Source organism: Apostichopus japonicus, chromosome 22 (genome assembly GCF_037975245.1).
Source record: "Apostichopus japonicus isolate 1M-3 chromosome 22, ASM3797524v1, whole genome shotgun sequence".
Classification (NCBI taxonomy): domain Eukaryota; kingdom Metazoa; phylum Echinodermata; class Holothuroidea; order Aspidochirotida; family Stichopodidae; genus Apostichopus; species Apostichopus japonicus.
Window position 1 is genome coordinate 23,403,548 of NC_092582.1, and position 20,803 is coordinate 23,424,350.

Sequence of the window (20,803 nt, forward strand, 5' to 3'; positions counted from 1 at the left end):
AGGGTTGGGAGTTGCTTCAATGTAATCCAATTATCGACCCACATCTGGGTGACCCTTGACCTCAATTTGACCTCTGGTGACCTTTTCGTGTTTTGTGGATTTTTACAGTTTCGATGCTATTTTCAGATGTTAAAGGTACCTTCTGATCATAAATGTCAATTGGTTGACCCCCGTGTGACCTTCGTGTGCGAAGTTATATGAGGTCAAAGTTAATTTTCAGACATTTAATGCAATAACTCCCAGTGCCAAGGTGTGACAAGGTTGATATTTTTGGAGTAGTTGCAAATGGTATAGGGGAATATTTTCAAACTTAACAGTCATGTGATACAAGGTCACCAAAGGTCAATTAATGATAAAAAACTAGTATTTTTGCGATAACTTGAGAACAAATTGTCCTTTAGGGTTGGGAGTTGCTTCAGTGTAATCCAATTGTCGACCCGCATCTGGGTGACCCTTGACCTCAATTTGACCTCTGGTGACCTTTTCGTGTTTTGTGGATTTTTACAGTTTCGATGCTATTTTCAGATGTTAAAGGTACCTTGTGATCATAAATGTCAATGGGTTGACCCCCGTGTGACCTTCGTGTGCGAAGTTATATGAAGTCAAAGTTAATTTTCAGACATTTAATGCAATAACTCCCAGTGCCAAGGTGTGACAAAGTTGTTTTTTTTGGACAAGTTGCAAATGGTATAGGGGAATATTTTCAAACTTAACGGTCATGTGATCCAACGTCACCAAAGGTCAGCTAATGTTAAAAAACTAGTATTTTGGGGGGAGAAAATGGGCAAAGAAAAATGTTTGAATTTTTACAGTCATGCTCTATTTAGGTCTCACCGATCAAAAATGTCAATTGGTTGACCTCCAGGTGACCTTTGTGTGTGAAGTTATGTATACAAGTTCAAAGTTAATTTTTAGACATTTAATGCAATTAAATCTCAATGCCAAGGTGTGACATGGTTGATATTTTGGGACAAGTTGTGAATGGGGTGGTGGAACATTTTGAAACTTAAAGGTCATGTCATCTGAGGTCACCAATGTTATCATATCTGTTGACACGCTTGTAGGTCTCATATATTTCTTACATTTTTGATGCCATATTTAGATCTCAAAAGTGCCTTTTGATCAAAAATCCGATCACATTTTGTGATCACAAAAGTGTTGGCTATAGTGTTGGTTACTTTATGGGAACATGTAGGACCACAATTACTAGGACTATTTGAGCCCAATCTTGCTTGATAATATTATGTGTATTGTCATATACCCCAAGCAAGGAACCACAGTGCCCTTGGGCTCTTGTTTTTAATCTACAGCCAAGCAAACATGGGTTTAACTGCTTGTTTCCTCTCATGACCTGTCACAAGCAAACTGCTAATCTATGTTAGGTACTGCAAAATGTGTGTCCCCTTACGTGCACTGTAAAAGACAGTGGACAGTGGACAGTGAATGAATAAGGGAGGCTGGCTCTATGTACTAGGTGTATAAACACCATAGGCTTAGGAGACGGGGGGGGGGGGGGCTGCGGCCCCCAGCCAAAAACGTTTGTGAAAATTCGGGCAATATGCTGAGAATTTTCGGGCACCTACTGAAAGAAAGATAATTTTGCAATGTGTTTTTCAATGGTTAAACTTGATATTATTATGATCATTATTATTGTAACGACTTCCCCAATAATTCTAACCAATATGGAAGGGTAATAACACGGCAAATGATTGTATATTATTGGCATGCGATGTAATAACTGATGCATGCCTATGATATGCACATTAAGATGTTGAACGCGTGCGGAGCGTGCGAAAAATTTTGGTTATATTTTTCGGGCAAGTCGTTACAGCCCCCCCAAATCAAATTGGGCTACTACGCCTATGATAAACACCATGTGTTAGACACACACACAGATGCACAGCGTGTGCTTCACTGCAGCTTACAATCCAGGGCCACAAATGAAAGTGATTGATCAGCAAATAATCGGGGGCCATAGCCTCATCCTCTCTTTCTCGTTCAAGTACTTCTCTGCACACTAGTATTCTTTACTTGTGTAACTACTGTACCAGTGTCATAAAATCTGGTAATTAATGTTTTCAAACTATATATTTCCAACAATTTCTTCTCATAAATGTGAACCAGCGCCCTCCCCTTTCATCCTACCATGTATATTTAAATATCCTACTCTGTTGAAAAAGATTATTGTTTTGCTCTCTTGAGATTCAAAATGCACACTGTCATTTCTGATCCATTAGTAATTTTCTTACCCACTGTAAACTGAAATGCCTAAGATTGATAAACTTTGCATACTGGCTTACATGTCTCCTCATGACATCAGTACTCTCCCTCTTCCATGCTTAGAGTGAACTGGTAACCCTTTTAAGCACTGTGTACCCTTTAGCAACCAGTCACTATCCATTTGTGGAATCATTTATCAATTAATGACATATTAAACCCTGAAGGACACAGTAAATACTCTAATGTGATGATGTTGCTATATATATATATATATATACTGTACATATATGTGAACAGCTGCATGCCTTAAACGAAAACTTTGCCGACTTCATGACCGTGCAAATGCAGTGTGTGTACTTGAGTAACGATGGAATAAAAAATTATACCCATTCTCAAAATATGAAGGGCACTTGAATGTCAATTCTGAAGGTAAATGAAATTCGATCTGTGCATGGTTCAGTCTTTGAATCTAGGGTTGGTTCGATCTCCATCCATCGGATCAGTCGGTTTAACTTGTACATTTATATATGTTCATATATGCATATATTCCATGGGTTCTGCAACATAAGATGTAAATGAATAACAGATTATGAATAATTTTTTGGTTACAATTGCTATTTGCACTTGACCGTATCAGGTAAAATATTAATAGTTATATATATGGTAATGATTCTATTATGACTATCTGTATAGCAAAGAAGTTATCTTCTTTTATTCGCATTCAAGAGTTTTTCAATCACACTCTTTTCTCTTTCAGCTGTGCGAGAAGATAGAATGCCCGGCGGGCGAAATACAGGTCTTTCATACAAGGTAAGCAGTCGATAAGTGTCATATAGTAAATTAAGCCGTGACCTGCCTGCATTGCCGTTAACTAATTCCAGAGTTATATTGAAATCAGGAATATCTTAGACTTTCCTTGTGACAGGAGGAACATTGGCCCATTTAAACTAGCATAGTTTCTTAAGATGGGATGTAAAATGTTCATTATTATGGAGAAAAACAAAGATATTGACATGCATAATATTCTGTGATGTCATACTTTGTGAAGGACAGACATCTGCTCGGATAATAATACCATTGTGAGGTTGTGCGTTGTTTTATGTTGGTTGGAGTAAAGCTCATACTGTCATCAGTTTAAATCCCCACCCCAACCCACCACCACATGTCCTCCACCCCCACCCCCTTCATCAACCACACATCCCACAACTAGAGATGATTATTTAATCTCTTTCACTTCAGTGCAAACCAAAGAACTACGACAAGCTAAGAAAGAAGTTCCAACTGATGGCCCAGCAGAAAGCTCAGATGAACCGAAAGAACAGAGCCGAGAAAGCTGCCATCAAAGCAGCCAGGGAGGCCACCAAGACACAGTCCGACCCCAAAAGCAGGGACTCCGCAGCACCGGGGTCCGACAAGAGGAAGACTGACGTCCGGCAGCTGAGACCACAGACGGCGCAGCTGGTCGAGGTCCTGCAGCAGACCGAGTCCGCGGTCATCAAAATAGCCAACAAAGATTGGCGCGAACAAGTGCCAATCCCATCCACGCTGGAGCTGAGCGAGTTTGTGCGCTTGCAGTGCATGCTGGGAGAGCAGCTAGTTTTTCATTTGGTGCAATGGGTGAAGCATTTGCCCTTCTTCACGCAACTCTCTTCGGTGGAGCACACGTACATACTGAAGACCAAGTGGCTGGAGCTGCTGTTGTTGTGCACGGTGACCCAGGCTATGCACTTCCGCCAGAAGTCACTGGGGGGAAGCAGCGGTGGTGGTGGCAGCAGCACGAACACTGAAGTAGGCCTGAGCTTTGAGCTGTGCGCGCACCAGAATCTATTGACGTTGCAGGAGTGCATGAATAAAACATTAGACCTGCAGCTGGACATGGACGTATTCAGGGAAGAGATGGGCGACGTGGTCGAGAAAATCACCAAGCTGGCGGCATCCTTCAGGACGCTGGACATCAAGAGGAACGAGTACCTTCTCTTGAAGGTCATCGTCCTGTTAAATCAATGTAAGTAGTCGGTCGGCACGGCAGGTTTTAGTCGTTAGACCCCGCATCACGTAATGTCGCCGGTTGAATCAGTTTCAACCGTCGGCAAGTTTTTGCGTGGTTTACTGGAAAGACTCGATGAAAGTTGCACCAGCTTGTTTATCAACCAAATGTATTAAGCCAGTCAATGTGGTCAGGAATATTTAAGTGCCGGGCAGATTTTGTGGGTAGTGTGATCCATGGGGTGGGGGTGTCCCCCCTGCCATTTGGAATATTTTTTGTGTGCAAAATTGAAGTATGCTTAGATGGCAAAGTGGTGCTATCTTTTTCCTATCATGGAGGTAACTCCAGATCAAAGTGTTCAGCCATATTTATGGTCAAATTTGTTAGGTTAATCGTAGAAAAACAGTGGGCGGGCAGAAATGTGTAGATGGCTGTTTGTGCTGGTCGGCACTCAGAACTGCCGGGCGTAGCCGCCCGCATATCCCTGCGAGCACATCCCCACGAGCACATCCCCGCGAGCACATCCCCGCAAGCACATCCCAGGTAACAAGGAAAAATTTTATACTGATCTGATCTGATCTGTCCAGGCTGATGAGCCCACAACAGAGAGTAAAGTTTGCTTTTGCTGAAATCCTGCCACTTGCAGAAACTGGTTTTGATTTAGATCCAGTAATTTAAGGCGTTTGTATATAACAGCACCATCCATCATCACCATCATCATTCAAGCAGTTTGTTGTGCATAAGAGGAGTTGCAGTTAGGCTTAGAAGGAGGCAACCAGCTACACTTGAAGGGAATATCCCTTGATGTATCCGTGACATGTACTTGGGTTTCGTCATCTCGAGGATAGTTACAAACAAAAATGGATTTCAAACATTTGAGAACCACCAGCATTTATTTTTCCACCCAGAATTTACTCGATTGGGGGGATCGAAGCTTTGCGTGTATTTGATAAACCAAGTGAACTTTGTTTCGAATGAACCTGACACTGTGCACCTGGTTATTTCAAGCGAATGTTTGAAAGTCGCTGGTTGATTCCATCTGTGCAAGCATGGTAGATATCTCCATGGTTTACCTATGGCTTTATACTGCAATAGTAAGACATATCAATGTCAGTGAGACCCAAATGCAGGGTCGAATTACCCACGGCGGCCGAAATAACGAAATCGAGCTATTGTTAGTTCAGCAGCCTATTCATCCTATTCTACCAAAGTTGTTATCGTGTTTCATTGCGTCAATATAAATCCTGATTGGACTGGGGTGGGGGGAGAGGGGGGTTTCAAGCTTTTTGGCAATGTTGGGTTCATTTTGTTTATCACTGAACAAATTTGTGAACACACTAGATCGTTAAACGATGAAGCTTCTCTGAGCACAAAATGGTGTCTTTCTGCTGGAAGCATTTCATACCAAAATAAACACCAAATTACCGCTTAAGGAATCACTAGCAGTAGTTAACCTCACCTACAGTGAAGTACACGCAGGAAAATAATATTTTATCTAAGTATCCCAGTATCTAGTACCGCAAATCTGCCAAAATATGACAAATAGTCTATACAAGTGTGCAAAGATGTAAATACTATATAGAAGTGTTTAATTTTTTTATTGGACATGGGAACCATAGTGTGTTTTTTATACCAGACCAGATTCAGAGACTTCAAAAGTGCTAGATCCCCAGGTGTACTGTACAGTAACGATTCTGATCAGAAGTTTATGCCACAGAACGTACAGTAACATTCCTTTAATACGTTCACTATGTCAGAGGCCATTTTGTATTTTGGAGGGGAGGGGGGGGGGCGGTGAGGGGATTGACATTGCACTCTTTCATTCGGAGGACCTGCAGGTTCTAAGTTGGTATGTGGCTAATAATAAGTCTCTTGAGTGATGATAACCGCTACAACCAATATTGTGTTTACATTAGTTTACATTCCATGTTCATATAATGTTTTGTTCTGTATTTAATTGTATGTAGAAATATACTATGCAGGTACATTGTGTACAGGTCATTGTACGTAAGGTAGACTATTTTTGCAGAGTGTTATTCAAGTTCATTTTGCATTCATATGTCTGACTTTTTTTCTCTCTTTTTTTTTTGGCCCCACAGCAAATGGTGGACCAGGTGACCAGATAAAGGATGTGCAAGAGCCATATATCTTAGCGTTAAGAGACTACTGCGAGGCCAACAGCCAGCCGCACCGATGCGAAGAGGTCTTGTCGCAACTGAGGGAGCTGCACACCTGTACGATGCTCCTGCTTCAATCCAAACTACTCTACATGCCCTACTTACTCAATGCGATCGCGGGGAGCTCTACGGAGGTCCCAAAGACCAATTGAAATAGATGGAGAAGGGGAAACCCGAAAGCATTCCATAATGCTTCAACGTCGCTGAAAGAGCTGCATTTGTTTTGTGTGGCGCTCTTGATATCTGTCGGAAGCATCTCCCAATGCCTCTCTGGATGTACTGGAAAAGTACTTGAAATGCTAGACTCTCGATTAGTACCATCCTCCTCCATAGTGGTGGTCCTACCTACTACAAACTCTTGAAATTGAGATGATGCAATCCTTCTTGGATTTTTTGTTTTTGCCCCGGTTGAAAGGAGAAATAGAGAAATATCCCGTATGAGAGGTTTAGTGAAGTTATAAAGATTATAAGCACCTGTTTTTAAGTTCTTTCAGGTGAAAGACCACTTTTGGTATTTACAAATCGGCATCTAGTCGCTGGATTTACATGAGATTGTAATTCCTTATACTTACTTCCAATATTTTAATAATGCATTCTCAAAATTGGACAAAACTTGGTGGAACCAACATCGAAGCCCCCCCCCCCCCAAAAAAGATGTTAGATTTTGAATGGTAGCGCAAGAAAATCTTTTGTTTATGTTTTAAATAAAAGCAACACACTGAGTTACAGAGAAGCAAAAGTCACCATAACGATTGGTGAACAGATTACTATTATTCAAACTGGGAGATATTAACACCCATGTTAATGTTCCTTCCCAAGCAAGACGGTAGAATAGAACTACAGTTTAAAGCCTGACATAATCGAGCCACACATATGCTCGAATCGTTAACGTTTCTTTGTTAATCTGTGAAAACATAATTTTATCTCCCGTTGTAGTGCTTTGCTCTTTCACTTTATGGTCGATGTTAATGCTGTTTATAAACATGACATCCACACTGCCATTGGTTTTCAGTGTTGACGCTGTTTTATGTTCACCTTGAAAAATATTTTGAGAACAGAGGAAGACCTGTAACAGTGAAAGAAATCATCTCCCGAGGGGGGAGGGGGGCCCGAGGGGGGAGGGGGGCACTATGACATCACATGTTGAAAAACATAGCAGCCCACTGACATGACTTTCAGCTAAGAATATCTATCTCTCGAGCAAACAAAAGGAACATTTTCCTTTCGATATTTCCGTGAGATTTTTCCTGGAGAACATCTCATTTAACCATTCTAGTCTCCAGATTCAAATTGAAAAACAAAAGAAGAAAAAAAAAATTGTTCCAAAATCTGTAAGATTTTGAAACCTTAATATATATATTCATATAAAGGGATCATTTACAATTGTCTCAGTATATTTGATCAAGTTTGGTGCAATGTCTTATTAATTATATTTTTCTTTGGGGGTGGGGGGTGGTGGGGTTGGGGGGTCATTATTGTTGGGCATAAGGAAAATTTCCCCTGGTGCCTCCTGTATACACTTACAACATCCAGAGAAGATGAAAAAGTTACAATTTGCCATGTTAAACTAGGAAGACTTCTGATATTCAAGAGTTGTCTGTAGATCTGAGGTGACCAAATTTTCTGTCAGAAATGGAGAAATGGTTTTGATTTTTCAAAGTCAAATCATGCAGTCATAACTTCCATTATTTGAGCTCTTTGTTGGACAACCAAATGTGCTGTTTGGAACATATATTTCAACTAATAAAGAAAGAAATAAATAAAAAGGAATATACCTGTTAAGTGGCAGAAGCCCTATGCCATGCACAGTTACCTGTGTGGCTGTGCAGTTTTTAACTATGACATTTGCGTAGATTAAAGGTCTTTTGCAGTAAGTCATTAAAATTTGGCTACAGCGACACCAATGCATCCATTGGGCAAGTTACTGGATGGGGTCCTGAGTACCGGTAGTATTAATCTGGTCTTGGATTCGAGAATTGATCCGTCTTTGAAGTGACAAGAATTTAAGAGGCAATTGCCAGATGGTGCACATGTGTGGTCACTACAGTATGTCAATCAGAGAGGTTTTGCTCTTTTTTCCTCAGACAATTGAGAAGGATACCGTACAAGTTTTTACCATACGAGGATACCGTACAATAAACCGAAGGATACCGTACAATTTTTAGTGTGTGGTAGTGCCTCCGCCTCCTTACTTTATTCCTGAACTTGATTATGCCATATCCTCTCCATCGTTCAGCAAGATGAACACCTGCCCCTCCCCAACCCCACTATCCCATCTTCAGGTCCTAGAACGAGCAAGCGTTTTTGGATCTTTACGAAAAAAAGAATGAGTGAAATTTGAGCACGAGGCAATATGGGATGGGTCAATTAGAATAGGGAGTCGATCCCATCTTACTTAATTTATCTTTGTGGATAAATATTATCAAAACATGAACAATCATTCCTTGTTGTAAATAGTATCACACATATTTAAACATCTGATTATTATTATTATTATTGTAAATATATTTGAGATTATTATCAGATTGTGTACAGTTTTTAAGCCGATTCTATGAGGTGTGTCGCTCTTAATTATTAATGTTCTTAGTCTCTTAAAACCTATCACACATTTGTGCTGGTTTTGTTTTGTTGTTGTTGTTGTTTTTTGGGGGGATGGGGAGGGGCGGGGGGGGGTTGGTTATCATTCTCTGTCTGGTTACAGAAGTCATTTAGTTGGAAACAATTTCGGAAATGAAGAAGATAAACTGTTCTTTTGATGCTTATAAAGCAAATGTTTTTAAAGCAGTTTTATTTTAAAGCAGTTATATTTGGGAGGGGAGGGGTGGGGGGGGGGATAAATACCCACCGAAACAAAATTGTCAACGTTTTGTATTTAAATGCCGTAAACAGGTGTCGGAATTACTCTGTGACAGTAAACTTAATGGATAGCAAAGACGAACTACTCTCTTCATAACGAAATGTTCGTAGCCTTGCCATCATTTTTGCATATATAAAGATTATTGCCGCAGAAGGTGTTAAATGTCGTTGAGTGTTATGGATAATTACCTGCTAATTTTATATAACTTTGCTGTACTGTCAGTACAAGTGCAAACCGACAACTAAAATCTGGTGAAAAAAAAAACAAGTGTTATATAACCAAGCTACTTCGAAGTTAAGAAATTCATATATTCTCAATTTCAACACTTAAACACTCCTGTGGCATAGATAGTAATACCTCGGTATGTCACTGCTGTCACAGCATCACAAATGTGACGTCACATGTAGTTGTGACAGGTCAGATAAATAAAGTCACCAACACATTGGTATTGAAAATTAAACTTTGTTTATGTTGACTTGACTTATTCGCTTACCTGTTTCCTCACAATCTCAGCACTATTGCTTTAAGGTTACTAGAGTGGACTGGGCAACCTTATTAGCACTGTTTTCTCCTCAACATCCGGTCACCGACCCTCTCCTCGTACTGCCGCCAAGTTTTGGGGATTTAATCTTGATTTTGTATCGTGACTGTGTCCGGTCTAAAGCTACATTTCTGTGACATCTCATGCGATATCACAATCTCATGTGACGTCACAATTTGATGTCATACTTTGCTGAACACATTACTGATGAGTTTTAGGAGGATGAGTGGTCTTCAAGAGGATGGGGAGGGGGATTTTTGAAAGACACTAATTATAAATGGAATAACAATTCTCCATGCCTTTAGTGGAGATAATTTGGTTTTTTCGCGAAGAAGTTTCATATTATTAATCGTAAATTCAGCTGGTTCTAATATCAAAGCTCGACGCAGATCCGAACTATAGTTTTGGATCTGATTTCCACGTTTAGGTTGAGATGCAGATCGGATTGTTTTTGTCACGGTCGGTCAGATCCGGTTCTAATGATGAGGATCACATTTTTCACAGCCGATCAGATTTCTAAGTTTGAAAGCGGCCACATTTATGATACCAAGGTCGAGGTCACATACCGGTCAGCCTCTGACCTTGTAGATCAGAAGCATATCTCATGTTGAAAGTGAGATAAGATTCAGATCTAGCCACTGAAAGTAACTAAACAAAGAGGATGAAGCGTGTTATCAATATAAAAAAATATAAAAAATCATATCAATGTTGACTCCCTTGTGCTAGACGGCCACCTCAGTAATTCATTCCTTACCTGGCTGGATTTCTTCTACATTACAATGGAAATAGGCCATTTTTATGAACTCTCTCACTGAAAATTAAATTTTTGTCAAAAAAAGAAGAAAAAGGGCAGTTTTTTTTTTTGTCTTCCTTCTTTGTTTCAGTTACAAACACCTTTAGGTTGTGCCGTCCCTCCTTAATTTAAAATCCCATCATACATTTTTCTTGACTTCACCTTTGTTATCGCTTCTACATGTTCGGCGGGCTAGCCCAAGGAAATTTTGCATAATTTGAGCTTATTAGGCAATTTTTTATGTCAGCTTAAGGATTGCTAATAGACTTCACGACTTGGCATCTGGATCTAGTTTGGGTTCACGTCGTTGGAATAAGTTGTTGTCCTGAGTTTAATTTTGTTTATTCAAGGTTACCCTTAGCGATGACTGCTGCAACAGTCGAAATGTTTCTTGGCATTTAATATGCAAGGGGCATCTCTCACTCACTCTCTCTTCGGTTTTGAAAATTAAAAAAAATAGATCGTGTGCATATACCGATGGATGGAGAAGTGTAAGTTCGCCGGTTTTATGCTTCGCTTCTAACTTTCATAGACAGTGTAAGCTGTAAATATATCAAGTCCATTTTATAGCATCGATCTGTTCCCTCGAAAACAACTTGAAAATCTCTTCGCACAGAGGATATTTCGTTACTTTTTTGAGTTGAGTAGCGCGTTGAAGATAGGACGCCTTGCTTGTTTTCATGAGTTTGGAGAATAGAAGTGATACTTACCGCGTAAGTTCGCCGTGAGAAGCATGGTTTATGGGAGGGGGGGGGGGGGGGTTGTTGGAACCGTTTCTCTTTTCTTTAAAAATTCCGCGTGTAGTTGTAAACGCTATCAATGCCAGGACAGATAATGTCCTTTCGTTTGAATTTAATATGGGGTTGACAACATTAAAAAAGCCTTAGAAATGTTTGCTGCCGTTCATCGGAACAATAGATAAATTTCTCTAAACTCACCAACTGAACAGATATGCAGGTTTGCCAACGCTTTTCACCCTTCCGTAGTGTGCCACCATTTCATAGTTATCCCCCTCTCCCCCCCCCAACACCGTCACCCCCCGTACCGATTGTGGGGAGAGGGTACGAGATACTTATAGATATATATATATATATATATATATATATATATATAAACTCGAAATACGCTATGTTATTTGGTGGTGACCAAATACTGTTGTTTGGCTTCTTTTGGGTATGCAATCTGGTCATCTGGCAATGACCAGTGATTGAACTTTGGGGGGGGGGGGGGGGGAGCGTAGCCCTTTATAGCTGTTCGCCATGTGTGAGACCTTGATTGTCTTAAATTATCGGTGAAGTAATAAGTTAGTCAAGGAAGCTTTATATTTTAATCACCATAAATTACCGAAGGTATGACGTTTACTGCAGGTTGGGAAGGCTGTCTGTATTTGTAGTATGTATCAGACTCATGCGACGAGGCTTCATGGGTCTTAGTCGTGGAGGTCTCGAGGCAGCTTTTGAGTCTTCTTGTCAAAGTCCAAGAAGAAGTTCAGGGCTAAAATAGAAATGTTAATCCATTGTTTTTTACAAAGTCTAATAAAACAGTCAAAACATGTTCTGTTAACTATCTTTCTTAATGAACAATTCGAACCCAGTTTGGTCCTGACAAATTTGGAATGCATTGTACACATGTGCTATTTGCGGTCATAATTAATCTCATTTTTCTTTTCTTTTTTGTGTCGCATCTGAGGCACTGACTGACCTAATTGTATGTGTATTTAGGCTTAGTTGTTCAGTCACTTTAAGTGATGGACCTCGCATGATTAATGGATCATTTCTCCTAAAAACAAAATGTCTGTTTGGTCCATAGGAATGATTTATTATGTACCTGGACACACCTTCTTATTTGCATATATACGCTGTCCCGACCACACCCACCGCAATGAATGTTCTTTCGGTCTACAATATATAATATATTTAACTACTGTGATGTAAACAATCCACTTTGTGCAAGTAAACTATAAATATACTTTATATATGAATTACACACAAGTACATACGTTCTGCGGACAATTTAATTTGACTTGGCTTTTTTTTTACCTTGAGTTTCTCTATCATTGTTGATTGTTTGTGATATAAAGTGAGAAAATACAGGGAAGATTTCCTACCAAATGACCTTAACTTTTTTTTTCTCCAAAGGAAAATACCTACAACTATTCTGACCCTAACGCCACCACCGCCCCCACCCGACCATCAAAATCCGCATGTTAGATCACTTCTTCAAAACGCGTGAACTACATTGGTACGATTGTCAATATATATATATATATATATATATATATATATATATATATATATATACATATATATATATAATATATATATATATATATATTTATATATATATATAGGCCCATATATCGTTGTAGTTATTTTAAATGCCATGCAATCATGTTGATATTGTCAAACGGTTAAAAATATCCTGGCAGATCGTACCGTCGTCTATAGCTTGACCGTTATGACTCCTCGAGGCTTTAATTGTAAAGAAACAAAAGAAGGCTGATTTGTTCATAAATTAGTAACCCATATCCGACAGTGTGAAGGGTACAGGAATGCATAAATACATTCCTGTTAAAAGTAAATTCGTTCTTTTTCTGATATATATGATATATATATATATATATATATATATATACATATATATATATATATATATATATATATATATATATATACATATATATATATATATATATACATATATATATATATATATATATATATATATATACATATATATATATATATATATATATATATATATATATATATATATATATATATATATATATATATATATATATATATATATATATATATATATATATATATATATATATATATATATATATATATATATATAGGCCCACACAGTCAAAATGAGCGCTAACTGCATTACACTGTCTTACAGAGATATAACGAAGTTCTAGAATTTAAAAATTCACATCCTGATTTAATTTCAGAGAGCCATTTTCACCGTTTAGAGAGAAGTCAGACGATATGCGGGGGAACAATTCAAAAGCTGAAACAGATCATCTATGATAGGCTCATGATATAACTGTATATGTAAGGTTATACAAAGATCACCTTGATAAACATCAACGTTGACCATACAGAGGTAATGACATAAAACAATGAATTATGGATGATATTAACACCTACTTGGTGTCAAAACTGCCGAAGGCTATCTTCGTTTCAGCATTTTGTTTCCTAACCAAGGCAGTGAAATGGGTCATATATGGGTGATGACGACGTTGGCTCTGGCGCCACGGGAACATAGTACCTCAAAGGGGTGGTAGTGGGGGAGGGGGGGGGTTAGGTTTGGCAAGGATGATTTCCAAATCGTCAAAATTCGTAGATGAACCTCAGAAAGCGGCCTTTTGAAACAAGAAAATTTTGGCAAGAAATGCCTCTCAGATTGCGGGAAATGGCACTTCTGGGGCCTTGCAAGTTGCATCTAAACATTCTTTATTTTATAATCTCACGTTTTAAAAATTGACACTTCCCCAAAAATTTGGTAAATTAGAAGAAGAAAAAATGGTAACATCACTTTAAAGGGGAAAAATAGGACAGTTTATTTTTCCTGTTAATAATTTTGGGCGATATTGCAAAAAGCGTGGTAGCCCTGATATATTAAATATTCGGGCATCATGCTGCTAAATAAAGAAAATCATTAGGCCTATATTCATATTAATGACCCAAAACAAATAACACAAAACGCTCTCCACGGAATTGTCGGGCAAAAAAATTCGGGCAAGTTACTGCATATTTATATAGATATATATATTTTTTTTTCCTCTTAGGCTGCCCGAATTTTTCAGGACTTTTGCCCGAATTTCTTGTCCTCTGAAAATTTGGGGGCAGTGTGCCCCCCCCCTGCCCCCCACCTCGTACGCCTATGCAATAAGTCCAATGTGTCCAAATATGTGTCCCAATAAGTGCCCCTATGAAGCAGCCTCTGTGAATTTACATTTCATGTCTTCTATAGCGATTATTATTATTAACATGTTTTGAAACATTTTGGGTCAATACTGATGACCTTTACATAACCCCATGGGCCACAGAGATTGGTAAACAAGTTCATCAAGCCAAAAATATCCTCTCGAACAATTAAGAATGAAACCTGTGGCTTTGAATCCTCCCGTATACATGTTTAAGATAGAGCTTTATAAACATTCGTTTATATGTGGGTATACAGGTGTTATTTACATGTATATATAACACACGGACAAGAGAAGATTACACAACCAAGGTAAAGCGGCCAACTAAAACTAAGAATTATTTTAGCTACCAGCTAAAAATGATATGAACGACAATTCCTTTTTCAAAGAAGTCCCGAATAATTGAGGGTCGTTACGTATACGTTATATATGTTATTAATAGGATTGCGGGCATTCTGAGGTCAACCTATATATGAATGAAGAAGCCAAAGGAAAATATTTACGGAATTGAAATATCGTTAATGATCAGAAATAAAAAAAACAACAATGAAACAAAAGAAAACAAAACAAAGAACTGGTGAACAAAAGAGTAATCAAAGACAAAGAATGGAATATTGCCATGGTATTGTGATGTCATTATTAAAGTTGTAGAAACGAGTCACATGACTGCCTGATATGAAAGAAACATACCAACCCTAGGTCTGATCAAATATGCTAGAATGCGCCCGTCATCTGGTCACACGTATAATTCCCACCCTTCAAATGAAGTAACATCGTATCAGACGTAACTTCGTAAACTTTTCTTTATATATGTATTGTATAACACGCATATTAATCTTGTATACATAACTATAATGTATCCATTTGCGGTAAGGATAACATTGCCATGAGTTGGATCTTTTTTTTATTTAAACTTTTCCTTGTAATTTGAAGTTTCATTTTCTTGGCAAGCCCGTATGTGAGGATCATATTTAAAGTTTATTTCAGTGTTGGTATTTAATCCTAATTGAGAATACATCATTTAGAAATGCTAGATTATAATATCGTTACTTCGTTTCTCCTTACAAAATAAATAACATTCATCTTACGGAATAAATGATTATGTATATAAGTGTCATCTCGGAAAACCGCCAAAATTCAAAAACGGCTTAATTGGATGAATGGGCAGAAAGTCATACCTAGGCCTATATATATATATATATACATATATATATATATATATATATATATATATGGTCACATGCATGAAGGAATCTGAGAACGGTAGGCCTATATCTATTTTATGAATAATGCACATAAGGCCAACTTATGTACCAGCAAGAAGTAAACGGATCAAATGAATTGATGTTATCAGTGCTGAGTTGCAAGGGAGCATGTGTAGCTGCGATATCAGTGGCGGAGAAACAGGGGGGGTTGGGGGGGTTTTAACCCCCCCACTTTTTGAAGAGGGGGGGTTGGCCCACACAATCAACCCCCCCTAGATTTTGCCAGTAATGTTATGTTATGGCTATGTTATGTGCTCCAAATGGCATAATTAATCATATTATTAAATTTGAAATTGTTAAAGTCATTTCAACCTTTTACCTGGTAGGCTACATCAACAATTAACGATAGAAAACCGAGTTAGAATTGACCCACACATTATTTCTAGCCCCTTTCCCCCACCTTGCGCATTGGAACTTGTACAGTAGCTCATAGCGCTAACTTCACTCCACAACAGACATACACAAAATAACGTTTTGCTGTTGAATAGCTTTGGAACTGTATACACTTGCCAACTTCAACGAGGTGAAGGAAGGAAAAGAAAAAGAAGAAAGAGAGAAAAGGAGAAAAGGATGGAGTAGAAAATACGGCAAGAAAACGGGAAGAGAAAGAGGAACAGTGACAAAATTATTCGAATTTGTAAAGCAAACAGCAGATATCACATCATATCAGTGAGCATGAAAATGGCGTTCCACGATAAACAGCCTCCAAACCATGGGCGCAGATCCTGGTGAGGACAGCGGGACGCGTCCCCACCAACTTTTTCAGTAGTGGGGACATGATATACCGTGTCCCCACCAATTTGTCTTGACCAATAGCTGCATTTCAAGTTCCCCTGTATTGAACTTTGGAGCAGTTTGATCCAGCATTGTGCAATTGACATGCAGCAGTTCTCATTTTATTGTATTTTATCCACAGTTGTTAAATATAGGACGGAAATCGCATTTGCGGCAGTCTATATTTGTTTTCTGGGAGAGGACACCAGACCCATCGTATATACAAAAGTCTACTTGGATTATTTGTCCCCTGATTTTCTTTCTGCAGACGCCCATGTATTTCTCCAAACTAAATTTCTAAGCCATGAGATCTAAAACTTAAGGAGGTTTAGGAGCATCATTAGGTCTGGGAAGTGTTATTTCCGGCGATCTGGGAGGTATATTTGCCCAAAAAAATCGTACGCTACGCGCGAACCCATGGTCGCGCTCCGCTTAGATAGTGTCATAGAACAGACACGTGTCCCCACCATTATCCAAGACTGATCTGCGCCCATGCTCAAAACTGTCGATGTGTGTAGTGTTCGGTTTCGGAAATATCTGGTATATTTTTATTTCCTTCAACGAAATTTTTTAGTAGCCGTCTGAATTTTCGAAAATTCCCTAACCAACATTCTTCATCATACTTCATCATACTCGTGCAATTTTGACCCGTCTGTTAGGGTTTGAAGGATGTTTTGAAGTGAATTTATTCACGAGAATTGTGAATTTTCAAATTCTGAAAAGTGGGGCTGACGGATATTGTGGGCCGCGATGAAGAATCACCTACAAAAGCAATGATCCACAGGATATGTGATGAAGTCGAACATGATGTGTGACTGGTGACAATCTTCAAAAAGGTTATAGATGAGAGAAAAAGTATTTGGAAAAAACTTGGTTCTCAGGCAAAAGTGTACATATTATGGTTGGTCAGTTTCAAGCCCGAGAAGTGCCATTTCCGGTGATCTGGGGGTACCAAAACCAGAAATTTGCTTGTACGCTGCGCGCCAACCAATGGTGGCGCTCCGCTTAGATAGTAATACGCTCCCCCCGGGTTAGAAAATCCTGCAAACGCCCCTGGTTAAATGCAGCTTTTCAAGGCCTGGGCAATGTCATTTACTGCAATCTGGGAGGCAATATTTGCCAAAAAATTCTTTCGCACTTCGCGCCAACTTATGGTGGCGCTCCACTTAGATAGTGAGCCAGCAGTTATGACTTTTTATTTCATCAATGGCCTGCAACCCCCCCACTTCTGACAAGAAATCTCCGCCACTGTGCGATATATATATATACTCTCTGTCTAAATGTTCGATTCTTTGTCGATCGAGTGAATAGTAGGCCTACTGATGTATAAATGATACCGTATATGTGTGTATGCCTTACTATGCACTGAAACAGATACTGAAACTGATGTTTTTCATTTGAAATCAACAAAATTATCCAAAGCTTATTTATTGGCAATAATTTTAGCGATGAAGCTTTCAACACGACAACGTAAATTCTTGAACGCTCTGGCGAGTCAATAACTTGACTTTCTCTCGGAATCTATTGATCTTTCTCTCTCTCTCAAAATCCCTAGCTCCCTTAATGACTGACGTCCACTGACCAAGTACTCGCTTATAGTAAAGTATAGCTTCACTCATTATTTATGCCTGGAAGTTTGATGCTACCGTCACACAAGATTGCACACAAAAATAGTATCAAGATTAGTTGCACGGTAAAATGCATTATAACAACAAGTCCACATATTTGTTGATCGGCGGTTTATTACAGTGGCGAACGCACGATTCCCAGGTCGACGGCGATGTGTGCGTGTGTGTGTGTATATGTATGTATGTATGTATGTGTATGTATGTATGCATGCGTGTATGTATATGCTCCTACTTTCTACAACTTAACACTTAGGTTTACTCAGAACAGTCCACTTTAAAAAGAGTAAAGAATCCACACAGTTGGCAGGTTGTGTGTGTAAGTCCTCATTGCCCAGAAGCCTTTTGCGTCTGTTGAATATTCTACTATCGTCTTGCGCTTAGATCTTGCTGCTGTTCTTTAGGATATAATTTACTTTCACTCTATCGGTACAGGTAACAACTGTGGTGGGCGGCAATAGAGAAGAGGGAACAGCCTGTGGAGAATTAAGAATACTCGCAATGTATTACTGCACGTTTGGTGTAGTAGGCTTGTAGGGCTAGGCAGAGTTCGCATAAAATCGACTTTTCAGTAGGATATCTTCATCTCATGTTCTGTACGTAAATCACAAATGTTTCGTCAGGGTAAGCTAGTACTTCCATAGTTAAAGCACCTTATGCATTGTAACGTGTTCGATTTCCTATATGCGGATGCTGCAAACGTTACCACAAATGAGCTCAAAATACGTGAAATCACGCAAGCCGGCCAACGGGACGGACAACCATGGCGCTATTTCAATCTATGAATGAGAGCCATATCTACGGCTCTGCTATAGGTGTCGGCAACACCATTAATTGTTCCATTGACTTACACACTAAACTCGTCACTTTCAAGGTACGCCAAAGCATAGATAGAAGTTTTCGACTGGTATTTCCTACCCACCACGTGATAGCTGAGATATTGTCCTATCATTGCACTTGCAAATTTCCGTATCGTGACCATTAAGATTTTGAGTTAAAAGAGGATCAAGTTGAGCATACTGAACGCCAACCCTTCCATCTGCTCGCTCGGAATAATATCAACATTTAACCAATTTCTAAAATTTCTAAAATTGTTTATGTCACCTTCAAGCCTCCCTATTTTCACACCATTTGTACTTTAAAGTATGCTCTTACACAAAAAGGCAGCAATAAAATATGATGGTAACTGATAATATTCTAAAACAAGCATTACATTTGGTCATATTACCCCCCCCCCCCCCCCCAGACAATGATTATCTTTTACGAGCGGATGTACACTGCTCTAATTGTGGTGTGGTACCTATAAATTAGTGCATATTTCATGTTCGCAAAGAGAGCGCCCTCTTTTTCCATTGACCATAAAAACATTCAACCAATCACAGTGCAGAACTATCAATAACGTGTTTGTGCTTCCACGAATGGAGCATTCTCCTCATATAGCAGCCGCCATTTGATTTGAGCACTTTCGGCATATTTCTTTCAAGTCATTTATACTCCTCAATTTAAAATACTTCACGAAAATGTAATATACGAATTCACAAAGTTTTGCAATGAATTAGAACTTAATTCGAATAAATTATTGCTGTAAAAGGTGGATTGATAAGTTAAGTTCATTTTCATTAATTAAGGGACTAAAAATGAAGCAAATGAAATGCATACGTTGTCATTGTTGTTTTGCACGTCTCCCCTCCCCCTTCCCCTTCCCCTTCCCCTTCCCCTTCCCCTTCCCCTTCCCCTTCCCCTTCCCCTTCCCCTTCCCCTTCCCCTTCCCCTTCCCCTTCCCCTTCCCCTTCCCCTTCCCCTTCCCCTTCCCCGTCCCCCTCCCCTTCCCCCTCCCGTTTGTGAAAAATCCTCACAAATATCACTTTTCATAAGTTGGAAGTTTCCCGTCTGTTGTTAAGAAAAGGGGAATTGTGTCATTTTAAAACCTAAACCTTTGTTGGCAAATCACTGTCACAGCGAACAGAAAAGTGCCCAGTTGATTAAAAAATATTTATAAATTAAACAAACGAAAACATGTAATTATTATTATTATTATTATAATAATTTTTGTTTTGAGAAACATTCAAACAATAGACATTCAAGTACAGAATGTACAGAGGGTTCATTTTGTCGGGACAGTTAGGATGATTCTGCGGATTGCTGCTTCAATTCAATGTCACAGTAGGTCTATGTGGTTTCGCTCCTGGCCAGGGTATGACTGCGTTGAACTGTTCCTTATACAGCTGTTATCTAATGATCCTGACTGATCCTATCCGATCGTGACTGAGTCATACCGATCCTGTATGATCGTGACTCAGTAAAACTGATCCTCTCTGATCGTGTCTGAGTCATACTGATCCTCTCTGATCGTGTAGGCTGAGTCATACCGATCCTGTCTGATCGTGACTGAGTCATACCGATCCTGTCTGATCCTATGCTCTGCGGTACGGGTGCATCCCATGGATGGGGACAATCGCCCACCCCTTCCCCCTGCAATTTCTATAGAAAATCGAAATTCCAAGGTAAAAAATATCACTTTTCAAAATGTCAAGAGAAAGAGTCGAAATTTCGAGAAAAGTTTCGAATTACGAGTAAATTCGATATTTTGAGATTAAATAGTGGAAATTCTATGGAGATATGAA

At 39.1% G+C, this 20,803-nt stretch overlaps 2 protein-coding genes across 8 annotated transcripts in view; both read left to right on the forward strand.

Annotated features, from left to right (window-relative positions):
- The window catches only part of LOC139963675 (nuclear receptor subfamily 6 group A member 1-like), a 34,361-nt gene extending 24,660 nt beyond the window's left edge, over positions 1–9,701 (forward strand). The window contains exons 3-5 of the mRNA XM_071964706.1: positions 2,978–3,030; positions 3,460–4,225; positions 6,307–9,701. Coding sequence (XP_071820807.1) covers positions 2,978–3,030; positions 3,460–4,225; positions 6,307–6,536 — 1,049 coding nt within the window. The 3' untranslated portion in view covers positions 6,537–9,701. The remainder of the gene's footprint in view (positions 1–2,977; positions 3,031–3,459; positions 4,226–6,306) is intronic.
- Positions 1–20,803, forward strand: part of LOC139963680 (uncharacterized) — a 242,444-nt gene that overhangs the window by 194,270 nt on the left and 27,371 nt on the right. For 2 of the 7 annotated variants that reach the window (XR_011791720.1, XM_071964716.1), the window contains exon 7: positions 13,538–13,752. The exons of 4 other annotated variants lie outside the window; for them this stretch is intronic. The gene's annotated coding sequence lies outside the window, so the exon portion shown is untranslated. Of the gene's footprint in view, positions 1–13,537; positions 13,754–20,803 lie in introns of those variants that run through there. One more of the 7 variants, XM_071964720.1, reaches the window with a different exon arrangement.